The sequence below is a fragment of the Myxine glutinosa genome, chromosome 1 (assembly GCF_964187855.1).
Source record: "Myxine glutinosa chromosome 1, kmMyxGlut1.1, whole genome shotgun sequence".
Classification (NCBI taxonomy): domain Eukaryota; kingdom Metazoa; phylum Chordata; class Myxini; order Myxiniformes; family Myxinidae; genus Myxine; species Myxine glutinosa.
Window position 1 is genome coordinate 107,534,097 of NC_136261.1, and position 15,775 is coordinate 107,549,871.

At 45.2% G+C, this 15,775-nt stretch overlaps 1 protein-coding gene across 2 annotated transcripts in view; it reads left to right on the forward strand.

The window, feature by feature from the left end:
• The window catches only part of LOC137419213 (IQ domain-containing protein E-like), a 199,514-nt gene that overhangs the window by 61,382 nt on the left and 122,357 nt on the right, over positions 1-15,775 (forward strand). For both annotated transcript variants that reach the window (XM_078775825.1, XM_068105362.2), the window contains one exon: positions 9,095-9,165. In XM_078775825.1, the coding sequence (XP_078631951.1) occupies positions 9,095-9,165 (71 nt within the window). The remainder of the gene's footprint in view (positions 1-9,094; positions 9,166-15,775) is intronic.

Below are 15,775 nucleotides of genomic sequence, written 5' to 3' on the forward strand. Positions count from 1 at the left end.
GATGTCTCTCCGAAAAGACCGACTGGACAACCCTCCCATCCACTTTCTGAATAATCCTCTCCAAGAAGTTCTGCCACTCAAGCTTTTGGGTCTCACTATCTGCCATGATCTTTCCTGGGAAAACCACATTTCAAATCTGGCCTCCAAAGCCAGTCGCCGACTGGGCATCCTCCGTCGTGCGAAGTCCTTCCTTGGCACACCTGAGCTCCTCACCACATACAAGGCTTTCATCCGCAGCTCAATGGAATACTGCTCTCCCCTCTGGGCTGGTGCTCCTGCCTCACACCTAGCTCGTCTTCACACTGTTGAAACCAAAGCATTCAGAATCATTGGAATCTCCCGCGATGAAGCTAACTCCAAGGGCCTCTCACTCACTCACCGCAGGCAGGTTGGTGGTCTTTCCGTCTTCTACCGACTCCTCTCTGGCCCAGCACTCTCTGGGCTCTGTCCCGCAAATATTCCTACAGGTCGCACAAGATCTGCCTGCAACCCTCTTATGGTCAAACTGCCAAAATCAAGACTCTCTGCTCACCTTCACTCCTTCATTCCTCTTTTCTCCCGCCTCTGGAACAAACTCCCTCACTCTTTTCAATCCCACTCCACCCTCCAGGTCTTTAAAACAGCTGTTCACCACCATCTCTTATCTTCCCCCATCCAAAACCTTGATCTTTTCTACCTCCGCTAATTTCACCCCAATTCCACTTTTTTGAAATACCAACTTCTGTCCTGGAAGTCCTTGGTGTCCTTGTGTTTTATACTTTTCCCTCCCCCCCCCCCCTTCCCACGCCTCCTCCCCCCAAGCCCTCTCCCTTCCACACATCTCCCTGCTCTCAAATGTTGTGTTTGTGTGCTTCCCCTTCGCTCCCCATCTTGTTTACTGCTCCCTCTTTTTATATATTTTGTTTGTCTGGTTGATTTGTTTGCGAAGTAAATGTTAGCTCTTTCACGAGCCTCGATACAGTATAGAAAAAAAAAAAAAAAAAAAAAAAAAAGGATGACATGAAGTGGAGCTTTAGCATAGCCACCAACCCCTCTGAGAATGGCAAAATGCCTTCAAGCATCAAAGATTGATGTGCTCCTGTGTCCCTCAATACCCTAACAGGTCTCTGGTTAGTCAAGTCTCCATCCAGTGACACAAACCCCTCTGAAATAAAAGGTTTGTAACCCTCTTGAACAAGGTCGTTCTGTGATGCCGTAACTTTGGCATGGGAACCTTCACAAGGCATTGTCCTCCAAGGACGATTTCTCGCATTGGCCAATGCATTCGGAGTTGTACTAGTCTGACTCCGCTCCTGATTTTTCCTTTTCAGGGCATAACATTGGGACATCAAGTGCCCAGGTTCTTGCAAAAAGCGCAAGTAGGCCCGGAGGAAAAACTCGTGGTCTGCCTCGGGCCCCCCGGAAGATAAGTCTGTCTTGGAACTGTAGTCTTCTGATCCCTAAAAGTCGCGGTATCAGATTTGTCCTCATAGTCATCTCTCGGCCGCCTCCACGAATATTTGTTCTCCGAACCTGATTTACCATAACTCCCCTGGCTAACTCTAGGCGGGAAGTTAGGTTTGTGGAACCACATCCTGTGTGTCAAGGCATAGTCATCTGCTACGGTTCCTGCCTCATACAACTCTGGTACTTTCTTTTCATCCAGATGTACTTTAATGTCCACGTGGACACACTGTTTGGATTCCTCCACCAAGATCAATTGTCGCAACAGTTTGAAGTCTTTCCCAATCCCCTTCGAATCACACCACCGATCAAACATGGTTTCCTTCATTCTGGCAAACTCCACATGGGTCTCACTCTCCCTCTTCCTGGCATTCCTGAATTTTTGCCGGTAAGCTTCAGGGACCAATTCATAGGCTTTGAGAATGGTTTTCTTCACTATCTCATAATCTGCACATTGGTCAATCGGTAAAGCCGAATAGATATCTTGAGCTTTACCCACCAAAACACTTTGCACTAACATAGTCCAGGACCCCACAGGCCATTTTAGCATTTGAGCCACTTTCTCAAAGTGTAAAAAAAACTTGGCTACCTCTTTTTCATTGAAGGGTGGAACGAGCCTCACATGCCTACCAACATCCCAAGTGTTCTGACCAGTTGTCGAATTAGCCGGCATGGATACTACTTCTCTCTGTTCTCCCATGAATTCTAGCTCCTTGAGTTTAAGTTCCTTCTGATACTCCATGTCATGTTCCTTTAACTCCCTTTCGGCTCTCCTTTCCTCTGCACTTTCCGCTGCTCTTCTTTCTTCGAGTTCCTTTTCAGTTCTCCTTTCCTCTGTTCTTCTCTCCTCGAGTTATCGTTCCTGTTCTACTCTTCTTTCCTCGAGTTCTCTTTCAGCTCTCCTTTACTCTGCTCTTCTCTCCTCGGCTTTCCATTCCAACTCTTTTAACCTTTCCTGGCTCTGCAGTTGCATCTCCATTTTCCGGAGCTCCACCATTTTCTTTTTCCTCGGGTAACCAATCCAAAGCTACCTCTGTCCATGTTCCTTGTCCCACCAGAGATTCTACCACCAATGTCTGCATCTCTGCTTTCTTCATATGAGCTCGGACCTCCAAGTTAAAATGTTTGGCCAATATCAAGAGTTCCGATCTTTTTAACGCTTGGAACTGTGCCTCATTAGGGGACGCCGCAAACTTTTCTGCGTCAAACACCATGGTAACTATTAGTTAGCATCTGTTAACCTTCCAACAAAAATTTTCAAATTTTGTTTGAAAATTTGGGAATGTTAGAAAAATTCCAAATTTGGGAATTTTGGGAATGTTAGGGAATTCGATACCGGACGAGATTTTTGTCAGCAAAGACGAGCCCCCAATTTCAATTTGGGCCAATTTTGGACGAGCCCCCAATTTCTGTTACTTGCTCCTCCCCAACCCCCTGGTCACAGTGTAGCTCCTAGCCCCGAGAGGAGTCACGGCAGAAAAATGTGTTATTCTGTATGTCAAACATCACTGGTGAAGCCACACCAATTGTTACCAACAAACAAATATTGTATTAAGATTACACAAGAATAACAGTACAACAATAATAGTAATCAAAAGTAGAATCAATATACAGACTTGGCATTTACAGACTTGGCATTTAATATGGAATATTTTTTTTGTGGGGGTGAACTTACTTTTCAAGATGTCTTAGAACCAAAAGTTCATTGGAATTATGTTGAAATTATTCTAGATTTTGTTAATGTGACCTTTAAAAGAAACAAAAACCACATTTGACATTTCAAAACAAATAAATTTATCCTTGAAAGTGATGTAAATTGATATCGAACTCAATTCATGGACAGTACTGTGTTAAACTTCTGTACGTTTTCCAGAAGTATCTCTTTATTTTGCACATTAGGCAAAAATTTTTTTAACAAAAACAAAAGTTAAATTACGACTGGGATTACGGACAGTAAAATTACAGTTCAGTACTTCGTGTAACCCCCACGGGCATTCAGGAGAGCACGTACACGTTGAGGCATGCTGTTCACGAGATTTGCCAAGGTTTGGACAGGAATCGCTTGCCATGCAGTGACAATAGCCTGCTGCAATTCACGCACAGAGGTCGGCTGCTGGTCCAAGTTGTCGATTTGACGCGTTAATTCTGCCCACAAGTTCTCTATCGGATTCACATCCGGGGACATGGCAGGCCACTCCATATGCTCTACACCATGGTCAGCAAGAAAGTGTTGGATCATGCGAGCACGATGAGGCCGTGCATTGTCATCTTGGAAGACAAAGTTTCCTCGAAAGACTGCACGAGCAAATGGAAGCAATGTTTCTTCCAGAATGGCCCTGTACTTGAACTGGTTCAGGTTTCCATTCAGATCAACCAGCACAGTTTTGCCCCCTGCATTAAAAGCAGCCCAAACGGTCACCCCACCACCTCCAGCTTGGACTCATGGCACTATACAATCTTTGTTGTAGGCTTCATGCACTTGTCTGCACACTCGGACGCGGCCATCTTGAAGATAGACCAGAAATCTAGACTCGTCACTGAAGATCACGTAATTCCAGTGTCCTGGCTGCCATTGACGGTGCTCTCTGGCCCACTGCAATCGGCGCTGGCGGTGTTGTCTGGTCAGGCGTGGCTTTCTGAGGGGACGCCTGGCACGATAGCCTGCTTGAACCAGTCGTTGGTTGACTAGCCTTCTGGATACAGGCACATTTGTCAGTTGCTGCCACTCAGTCCTAAGCCGATTAGCTGACTTGGTACAGCCATTGCGGACTAACCGGTGCAGCTGGCGATCATCCCTCCTTGTGGTTCTGCGGGGACGTCCTGGCCTCGGTATTGGAGTAGGGACACCCCTCTGAGCATTTCGTTTCAGGATCTTTGACACCTGACCTTGAGTGATGCCATACTGCCGAGCAATAGCATGCTGTTTCATGCCGTAATTTCGTAAAGCCACCACTCCATGACAAACAGCATTGTCGAGTTGACGGACCATCTCCAGAGGAAGCGGCAATAACTTTTGGAGACGTGCAGCAGTTGTTTTCCACTAATACAGAACGCAACAACCCTTGTATACCCGAATGTGAAGCCAATCATCAAATGCACCTGTCCGTACATTTTGCCACGCCACCTGTGATATAATCCTGTTGTTGACTTCTTGCTGCGACAGACAATCAGTGACATGGTTCTTTCAACAAATAAATCACCAAAGTGTAAAAGAAACTCACCAGATTGATATACTGAGTTAAGAAAGTAAATCCAAGTCAAGAAAAAAAAATATTCCATATTAAATGCCAAGTCTGTAATATGGATTTTTTTTTTTCTTGACTTGGGTTTACTTTCTTAACTCAGTATATCAATCTGGTGAGTTTCTTTTACACTTTGGTGATTTATTTGTTAAAAGAACCATGTCACTGATTGTCTGTCGCAGCAAGAAGTCAACAACAGGATTATATCACAGGTGGCGTGGCAAAATGTACGGACAGGTGCATTTGACGATTGGCTTCACAGTCGGGTATACAAGGGTTGTTGCGTTCTGTATTAGTGGAAAACAACTGCTGCACGTCTCCAAAAGTTATTGACGCTTCCTCTGGAGATGGTCCGTCAACTCGACAATGCTGTTTGTCATGGAGTGGTGGCTTTACGAAATGACGACATGCAAGAGCGTGCTATTGTTCGGCAGTATGGCATCATTCAAGGTCAGGTGTCAAAGATCCTGAAACGAAATGCTCAGAGGGCTGTCCCTACTCCAATACCGAGGCCAGGACGTCCCCGCAGAACCACAAGGTGGGATGATCGCCAGCTGCACCAGTTAGTCCGCAATGGCCGTACCAAGTCAGCTAATCGGCTTAGGGCTGAGTGGCAGCAACTGACAAATGTGCCTGTATTCAGAAGGCTCGTCAACCAACGACTGGTTCAAGCAGGCTATCGTGCCAGGCGTCCCCTGAAAAAGCCACGCCTGACCAGACAACACTGCCAGCGCCGATTGCAGTGGGCCAGAGAGCACCATCAATGGCAGCCAGGACACTGGAATCACGTGATCTTCAGTGACGAGTCTAGATTTCTGGTCTATCGTCAAGATGGCCGCGTCCGAGTGCGCAGACAAGAGCATGAAGCCTACAACAAAGATTGTACAGTGCCGAGAGTCCAAGCTGGAGGTGGTGGGGTGACCGTTTGGGCTGCTTTTCATGCAGGGGAGCAAAACTGACTTGGTTGTTCTGAATGGAAACCTGAACCAGTTCAAGTACAGGGCCATTCTGGAAGAAACATTGCTTCCATTTGCTCGTGCAGCCTTTCGAGGAAACTTTGTCTTCCAAGATGACCATGCACGGCCTCATCATGCTCGCATGATCCAACACTTTCTTGCTGACCGTGGTGTAGAGCATATGGAGTGGCCTGCCATGTCCCCGGATATGAACCCGATAGAGAACTTGTGGGCAGAATTAACGCATCAAATCGACAACTTGGACCAGCAGCCGACCTCTGTGCGTGAATTGCAGCAGGCTATTGTCACTGCGTGGCAAGCGATTCCTGTCCAAACCGTGGCAAATCTCGTCAACAGCATGCCTCAACGTGTACGTGCTCTCCTGAATGCTCGTGGAGGTTACACGAAGTACTGAACTGTAATTTTACTGTCCATAATCCCAGTCGTAATCTATCTATAATTCCAGTAATCTCTGTGTGTATGTGTGTGTGTCTGTGTGTGTGTGTGTGTGTGTGTGTGTGTTTGTCTGCGACCGCTGTTTCTCGACAACCACGGATCCAATCTAATTGAAACTTGCCAGATATATTGCTGGGGACCCGAGGATGTGCCTTTTCAAGGTTTGAAATTAATCGGACAAGTGGTTCCCAAGGTATGGTCACCGTACTCGCAAGCCGTTCGCTTTGGCTTTGCGAATGGACCAAACCATTTCATGTAAATAGAGGGGGGGGGGGGGGGGTTCTGTGGTCGTTACTGCCACGTGGTTTCAAAGTTGCCAATGGACCAAACCATTTCATGTAAATAGAGGGGGGGGTTCTGTGGTCGTTACTGCCACGTGGTTTCAAAGTTTTTTTTTGTTGTTGTTGTTTGCACGCATGTTTTTTTGCACGCATGTACGGGACCAAACCCGTATGGACCAAACCATTTAATGTAAATAGAGGGGGGGGATATAATTTTAGATATATATATAGTACGGGCACGCCCTAGTTTAACTTTTGTTTTTGTTAAAAAAAAATTTGTTTAATGTGCAAAATAAAGAGATACTTCTGGAAAACGTTCAGAAGTTTAACACAGTACTGTCCATGAATTGAGTTCGATATCAGTTTACATCACTTTCAAGGATCAATTTGTTTGTTTCGAAATGTCAAATGTGGTTTTTGTTTCTTTTAAAGGTCACATTAACAAAATCTAGAATAATTTCAACATAATTCCAATGAACTTTTGGTTCTAAGACATCTTAAAAAGTAAGTTCACCCCCACAAAAAAAATATTCCATATTATTATAATATTATTCCATTCCCTGTCTCAATTCTCCCCAGTCTCCCCTACTGACCTCTCTGAACTCCTCATCGGAATAAAAACTGCCACCTGCACTCTTGACCCCATCCCCTCCAGCTTTGTCAAGGCCTCCCTTCCTGCTCTCTCTCCACTTATCATTGCAACAATAAACTCCTCCCTGTCTACAGGCATCGTCCCACCATCCCTCAAAATTGCTGCTGTTACCCCCATTCTGAAAAAACCTGGACTAAACCCTGACACCCTAAATAACTTCAGACCCATCTCCAACCTACCCTTTCTGTCAAAGGTTTTGGAACGCGCTGTAGCCACTCAACTCAAACATCACCTCTCTGCCAATAACCTGTATGAAACATTCCAATCCGGATTCCGCTCCAACCACAGTACTGAAACTGCTCTCCTCAAAATCACCAACGACCTTCTCCTCTCCTCTGACGCTGGCAACCTCAACATTCTCATCCTCCTCGACCTCAGCGCCGCCTTTGACACCATCGATCACACCATCCTCCTCACCCGACTTGAAACCACCTTTAACATTACCGGCACTGCCCTCTCTTGGATTAATGCCTCACTTGCCTCACTTGGCACCATCAGAGACTCCTCCTCACTCACCACATTCAAAACATCACTCAAGACCCACCTGTTCAACACTGCATTCAACATTTAACCCACAGCATCTAACCCCTGACTATCTCCTCTCCTTCTCCATCCTTTGTGCTTTGAATATTTCCCTATTGATTCTTCTTTTTTTGCAATTGTTTTTATGTTTTGCTATGCATTATGTTTTGCACTCTGTCAAAGCATCTTTGGGCTTCCTGAAAAGCGCTATATAAAATAAATGCATTATTATTATTATTATTATTAAATGCCAAGTCTGTATATCCTATGATGGTACCATCAGTTTCGTAACATATAACTCACTGTGCTCCAAGTGAGTGAACCAAGAACATTCCTAATGTCTCTTTCCCTGCTTCAAACCAAAGTTGATTCCGGTTTCAAGCCGAAGTCGATCCCGGCTTCAAGCCAAAGTCGATCCGCTCCAGCGATCGTCAGAACGATGTCTAATCGAGACCAGAATCACGTTCGGATGACGGTCACAGCCACACGGCCAAAACTGCACCAAGGCGCCCTCAAGGCAACTGGGAAATCCAAAGGCGCCCTCCAGGCGACTGGGAAATCACACCCTCGGGTATGGACGTTTCACGGCTCACAGTCGGCGAACCTCAGATTTACCTTCAAAATCCACGTTGCACCCACACACACCAGATAAACGTCTGAATGCAGTGAGAACGGCTGAAGCGAAGCAAAGAAACCTTGCTCGACGCACAAAGCGCGCGAGTCAAAATGGCTGATGGCCCGTACTCGAGACGTAACGGCACAATGAGGATTCTCCTCTGAATCGCAAAAACCTGACACGCAGGTGAATCTGTCACAGCGATAACTCTGTCGCAGGAATCCCTTTCCTGGGAAACCCAAAGTTCACTCGTGACTCTTGCTCGCCAATGTTCGCTCCAGACCGCAAAGCAACTATGCTTCTTGTCCGACTCCACTCGCTCCGCCTTGTTTTTTCTCTTCCTCTTCTTCGTCGTCGTCCGGTTCCCGATCCGGTTTCCGGTTTCTTTTAACACTAACTTTTTCACCTTTTGAAAACAGTTCATACACAATAAACCTTTTGAAAACAATAATAGTACATGGAATCAAAAATGTTTACAGTGGATGAAAACCACAACGGAAGTGACGAATCCGTAACAGTGGGAAGACTTGAACATTGCTGTTCACCGACGCTCCCCATACAACTTGACAGATCTTGAGCAAATGTGCAAGGAAAAATGGGAGAAACTCCCCAAATCCAAATGTTCAAAGTTAATACAGACATACCCAAGAAGACTTGAAGCTGTAATCACTGTCAAAGGCACTTCGACGAAGTACTAACTCAGAGGGTTAAATAATTATGTAAATTAGACATTTCTTTATTTTATTCTCAATAAATTTGGAAAAATTTCTAAAAACATGTTTTCACTTTGTCATTCTGGGTATTTTGTGTAGATCGTTGACAATTATTTTTTAATTTATATATATTCTCAGAGATAGGATAAGATAAATTATATTTGTTGTTTTATCTGGTGAATATGCTAAAACGGCATAACATTTTGCCTGCAGACTGTGACCTCCCTCCAACAAAAGGTGCTGCGACTTGAGTTGTGTTGCAAAGAAAAGGAATCGACCATTCGGTAAGTATATTTTCCAATAACCATAAAAAGCAAGAAACATTGTTAAATTATAAATAAAACAATCTATATATATAAAACACAGTTTGTGTGTGTGTTTGTGTGTGTGTGTGTAATGTTACCGATAGACTCCTAAACGGAGAGGCTCACGTGCTTGATATTTGGCATAGACATGGCCATTGAGCCTGGGAAGAACATGGCCGACCTAAAAAAAATTATTTCATAATATTTTTTTACCATATTTTTTACCTCAGCGCATTTCAGCGAGGAATATTATACACGGAATCTGAGCCAGTGGCAGAGCAGCGCGCTGATTCGCTCAGAGCGATCACGTGATGTTCCTTGCCGCCATAAACTCACAGTTACGCGTTCGCACGTAATTCAGAGCGAAAAGCGAATGCGTTTTTTCACATTTCAGCGAGGAACATTGCCATTCACACCACATAGGTTTTTATTTCTTTCATCTTTAGATCCATATTTTTTTTCAGTGAGGAATATTATACACTGAATCTGAGCCCGTGGCAAGCGCGCTGATTCGCTCAGAGCGATCACGTGATGTTCCTTGCCGCCATAAACTCACAGCAAGTAGCATAGATTTTAGCATGATTAGCATTTAGCATGATTTAGCATGATTTAGCATAGATAGTAGCATGTTTCACATAGATTTTTTTTCAGCGAGGAATATTTTACACGGAATCTGAGCCGGTGGCAGAACAGCGCGCTGATTCGCTCAGAGCGATCACGTGATGTTCCATCCCCGCCGCCAGACCATCTATATATATAAAACACAGTTTGTGTGTGTGTAATGTTACCGATAGACTCCTAAACGGAGAGGCTCACGTGCTTGATATTTGGCATAGACATGGCCATTGAGCCTGGGAAGAACATGGCAGACCTAAAAAAAAATATTTCACAATATTTTTTTACCATATTTTTACCTCAGCGCATTTCAGCGAGGAATATCATACACGGAATCTGACCGGTGGCAGAGCAGCGCGCTGATTCGCTCAGAGCAATCACGTGATGTTCCTTGCCGTCATAAACTCACAGTTACGCGTTCGCACGTAATTCTGAGCGAAAGGTGATTGCGTTTTTTCACATTTCAGCGAGGAACATTGCCATTCACACCACATAGGTTTTTTTTCCTTTCATCTTTAGATCCATATTTTTTTTCAGCGAGGAATATTATACATGGAATCTGAATCGGTGGCAGAGCAGTGCGCTGATTCGCTCAGAGCGATCACGTGATGTTCCTTGCCGCCATAAACTCACAGCAAGTAGCATAGATTTTAGCATGATTAGCATTTAGCATGATTTAGCATGATTTAGCATAGATAGTAGCATGTTTCACATAGATTTTTTTTCAGCGAGGAATATTATACACGGAATCTGAACCAGTGGCAGAGCAGCGCGCTGATTTGCTCATTCGAGCTCCTTGATGACGATCACGATCACGTGATGATGTGATCATGAATGATGTTCGTGACGCGATCACGTGATGTTCCTTGCCGCCATAAACTCACAGCAAGTCGCATAGATTTTAGCATGATTAGCATTTAGCATGATTTAGCATGATTTAGCATAGATAGTAGCATGTTTCACGTAGATTTTTTTTCAGCGAGAAATATTATACACGGAATCTGAGGTGGTGGCAGAGCAGCGCGCTGATTCGCTCAGAGCGATCACGTGATGTTCCATGCCCGCCGCCAGACCATTGAACATAAAACACAGTTTGTGTGTGTGTAATGTTGTAATGTGTGTAATGTACGGGTCTCCCTTCCCCCACCCGGCAACGCCGGTACTGGAGGGCGTCACAGGATCGGTGAGTCTCCAAAACCGCTTCGTGCTGTTGCGAAGATGCAGGATGATGTCGCGATTGTTGTGCTGCTCTCCGACCATGAGAACTGCAACGTCATTGTTGACTGGCCCTCCCCTTCCCTCCCCCTTCCCCCTCCCCCCTCCCCTACCCCTCCCTTCCCCCTCCACCCTACCCCTTCCCCTTCTCCCCTCCCTTTCCCCCTCCCCCTCCCTTTCCCCCTCCCCGTCCCTTTTCCCCCTCCCCCTCCCTTTTCCCCCTCCCCCTCCCCCCTACCCCTTCCCCCCTTCCCTCCCCCTCCCATCCCCCTCCCCCTCCCCCATTCCCCTCCCTCCTCCCCCTGCCCCCTCCCTCTCTCCCCCTCCCCTCCCCCTCCCCCTGCCCCCTTCCCCCTCCCCCTCCCACCTCCCCCCCTCCCCCCTCCCCCTCCCACTCCCCCCCTCCCCCCTCTCCCTCCCCTCCCCCTTTCCCCACCTCCCCCTCTCCTCCCCCTCCCCCTCCTCTCCCCTCCCCCTTCCCCTCCCCCCTCTCTCCCCTCCCCCCCTCTTCTCCCCTCCCCCCTCTTCTCCCCTCCCCCCCGTTCCCCTCCCCTCCCCTTCCCCCTTCCCCTCCCCTTCCCCCTCCCCCTCCCCTCCCCCGCCCGGCAATGCCGGGTACTTCTGCTAGTACAGTGTAATTATTATATAAGTAAACTAGCCGAAAGCACCCGGCATTGCCCGGGTTCTTTTTGAATGAATTTACTACTATAATTCAGCTTTTACTCGTGCTGGTAGAAGATTGACTACTATAATTCAGCTCGGCTTTTAATTGCGAAATTGGGCCAGCCCGGCCGATGCGGCCTCGACCGGCTTCGCCACCTAGCCTATAACCTTCCCGGGCCCGTCCCGACATTTTTAGTTCTTTTTGAGTGAATTTACTACTATAATTCAGCTTTTACTCGTGCTGGTAGAAGATTGACTACTTTAATTCAGCTCAGCTTTTAATTGCGAAATGGGCCCAGCCCCGTCGAGGCGGCCTCGACCGGTCTTGCCACCTAGCCTATAACCTTCCCGGGGCCCATCCCGACATTTTTTGTTTCAGAGGTTTCTTCTTATCTTTCACCGTTGCAGGAGATTAGCGCGTGCAGACAAACAAACAAACAAACAAACAAAAACTTTCTTTTATATATATAGAAGACAAGTATCCCTGCTCTAATCTTTAAGGCCATTGCCACCGTTTTTGACATTCCATGTTTGTTCACTCTGTTTTCAACTAATTTGAGTTTTTCATTTCTACCTGTGGCAAACCTAACTCTTCACCTGTCATCCTCTTAATCAACATTTTCATTTTGCTCCTGAAAACTTATCACAATTAAATATACTAGGGCATGCCCGTACTATATCTATATCTAAAATTATATCCCCCCCCCTCTATTTACATGAAATGGTTTGGTCCAAAGCGAACGGCTTGCGAGTGGTGACAATCCCCCCCCTCTATTTACATGCAATGGTTTGGTCCAAAGCGAACGGCTTCCGGAGTTTGGTAAAGAAATCGCCATCGCGTGCACAAACGCGCAGGAAAGCGAATGAATCGCAAATTCGTTTTTATTAGTTGTAAAACATAGTTTAACGCCAACATAGTTTGCAAACGTGAAATAAATGAATACGCTCTCAAATGTGCCATCCGAGGCAGAGTGTGCCCGCCACGTTCGGCACACGCGATCGTTCGCTGCTCTCTGATTGTTTGAATCGTTTTTTGGACATAGCTCGGTAAGTAATTGTCCGATTAATATGAAACCTTGAAAAGGCACATCCTCGGGTCCCCAGCAATATACCTGGCAAGTTAAAAGTATATCGGACCCGTGGTTGTCGAGAAACAGCGGTCACAGACAAACGTACAGACAGACAGACAGAGATTACTGGAATTATAGATAGATGACAGTGAAATTTTAGCCAGGACTGGTGTTCACCTTGCAATTTTACCGATAAATCGAATTCCTTTGTTGTTGCCAAATGACATCATTACTGATACCTGCAAGCATTAATTAGTGATATTTTACTGCCATAACCTGAATGCTAACCCTTACACAAATCTTACTTTGCTCAACCTAACCGCAATGGAAATATTTCCATTTTTAAAAAACGCAATGCTGGTTGCAAAGTGAGTAAAATAGCATTTTAAAAGATAAAAGTAAGAACTGGGTCCCACCAACCGATTTCCTCCAACACGTTGCAACTGGATGGTCCTGCAATAGAAAATTGGTTGGTGTGGACGGCTGGTTCTGTAAAATCACGGCACGTTGGGCCTGTCAGACTTTCAATCTTGCTTGGTCGTAGTTGGTATTTGTCCATTGATGTGGACACCTTCACGATGGATGAATGTGCTCCCGCTTTGCCAATCAGAGCGAGAAACACTGCTTCACACTTTTTCCCAAACCAAAACGAAGATGCTCTGGACTGAAGAACGCGAAGATTAGCTGACTCAGCTGTGGCAGAAAAAACCTGCTTTGTACGATTTTACGTCAAAATGCTATTCTCATCGTATTTCGAAAAATAAGGAAAGTGAAAAAGATGGTATGTCTGTTTTCCACCTCCAATTGTCAGCATGAACTATTGAAAGCCCCCTTGGTGTTCATGCCGCAGAAGCCATGGTTGGATATCCAGCTTTGCCTTATTACTCCGACCTCGTCGCTTCCCGTCTAAACGCCGCATATCGACCCTGTGCCTACAAATAAAGTTTTTTTTAGCAATCATGTGATAAATGGTAATGGGTGACTTCAGAAAGCAACAGTCTTCAAAATTATATTCAGCTACTTTTAATGAATGAAAATATTTCTGCAGTCAAGCTGAAGTATCAACTCAGTCTGCAGAAAATAGGTTAAAATTGTAAAGGTGAGAGATAGGGCCTGACAGTAGCTAGAGGAAGTCATGAAAACAACAACATCAACAACAACAACAACAACAACAACAACAACAACTATAATGGCACTCTGTAGAGCTCATACCTCCCCCAAGCTGACCAGTTTACATTTTGTATTCCACTGATATGCCGGATCTGCATCCGGACCTGAACCAAAATTTAATCAGCCTGTTCTTGTCGTCTAACCGACTCATCCACCACGTTTTGTCATATCTCACAAACAAATGTACACAGTAACATAATAAAGAACGAGGTGCAATCAAAAAGATTAAATTTAACAAGCATTCTGAGTATTGCGCTGCAATACATGTCCCCTACCGGCAGTCTGTCGTCCGGAAAACTGTTGGGGAAATTACCAAGGGTTATTTACCCACAGGTTCTGAATCGTTCCCAATCGCTAATTACCTCAGGACGGGCTCACCTGTGATTTGCACTCGGGACTTTGATTTATACACCTTGCAGACAGGTCAGCAGAAGCACGAGAAAATAAGTTGTTGATAAAGAACCTTTCGAGTCGCTAAATATCAGTAATTTATTATATTTTCCGGTTCACGATCAATGATCGATGTGTATATATATGTTGTTCAGCTTGGCTCCGCCCCTCCCGAAAGCGCGCGCTGTGTCGCGCTGTTGACGTTCACGAGACGAGGCTGAGGGCACGCGATGCGGCTTGAGGAGAACTCTAGAATAAACAAGAGATATCCATTTTAAAAAAATATTTTCGTTTAAATAACGATATCTGCCAAACCACGTGCCCTATCGCAAATTCCAAAAGGACATTTTAGTAGACTGACATGCTGAACAGATCTGTGAAGTTTCCCCTCGATTGGATCAAAAATGAGGGAGGGGCTCGGTTTTAAAGGGTTCATGCTTAAAAACGTCATAACTCTGAAACCATGTGATGCATGACGTCATGTTCGCTGCCCTTTTTGTTTGTCATGGGTATGCGATTCTGCCTGCAAAGTTTGGCCTCGATCTGTTCAGCCGTTGCAGAGAAAAAGGGGTTTTCGTGTTTTCACGAAAAACAATATGGCGGCCGAACCACGTGACCTGTGACGTCATAATTACCATTAAAATATTCTACATACCGAGTCCCCCCTACTGTGAAAATTTTATCTCAATCGGTCCTATTATTGCAGAGAAAATCATTTTTAAAGGAAATTAAAACTTAAAATGGCAATGAGTTAAGGATCATCAGAATTATCAGAATTCCCAAAGTTCAAAGTGCCATAACTTTGTCAAAAATGATCGAAACGTCGTGAAGTTCGAACTTGACCTGTAACTTATCATGAGGAAACCATGTGCCAAGTTTGAAATCATAGCATTAAGAGTTTAGACAAAAAGTCCGGAAAACTTTTCTTTGCGTGACGGACTGACGGACTGACGGACTGACGGACTGACGGACTGACGGACTGACGGAAGGACGTGCAAGGACTGACGTGGAAGGACTGACGTGCAAGGACGGCGTGCAAACCTATAGTCCCTCCGGTGTACACCGGTAGGGGACTAATAAGGCGAGGATTTCTAAAAGGCATGATGTGAAAATCGCACATAATTTGATTAAATGGAATTTCATTCTTTGAGGTATGGTGATCTCCTCTTCAATGACCGTGCCATCTTCTCAATAATGACTTTCTTCATCTAGATACTGTTGCACATTATTTAGACACAATATACTGACAATATACTGATGGTACAAATACATAGTATGGTATTCAATATTTCAAAGAAAGTGTGAAAAAATTAATCCACACATTGATTCACTGCACACTGTGCACATGATACTTGTTACACAAGGTTTTTTTTTTTTTTGTTTTTTTTTCCCCTATACTGAATCGAGGCTCGTGAAAGAGCTGACAACCGCAAGGGAAAGACAGCACAGGGGGACCACGAGGGAAA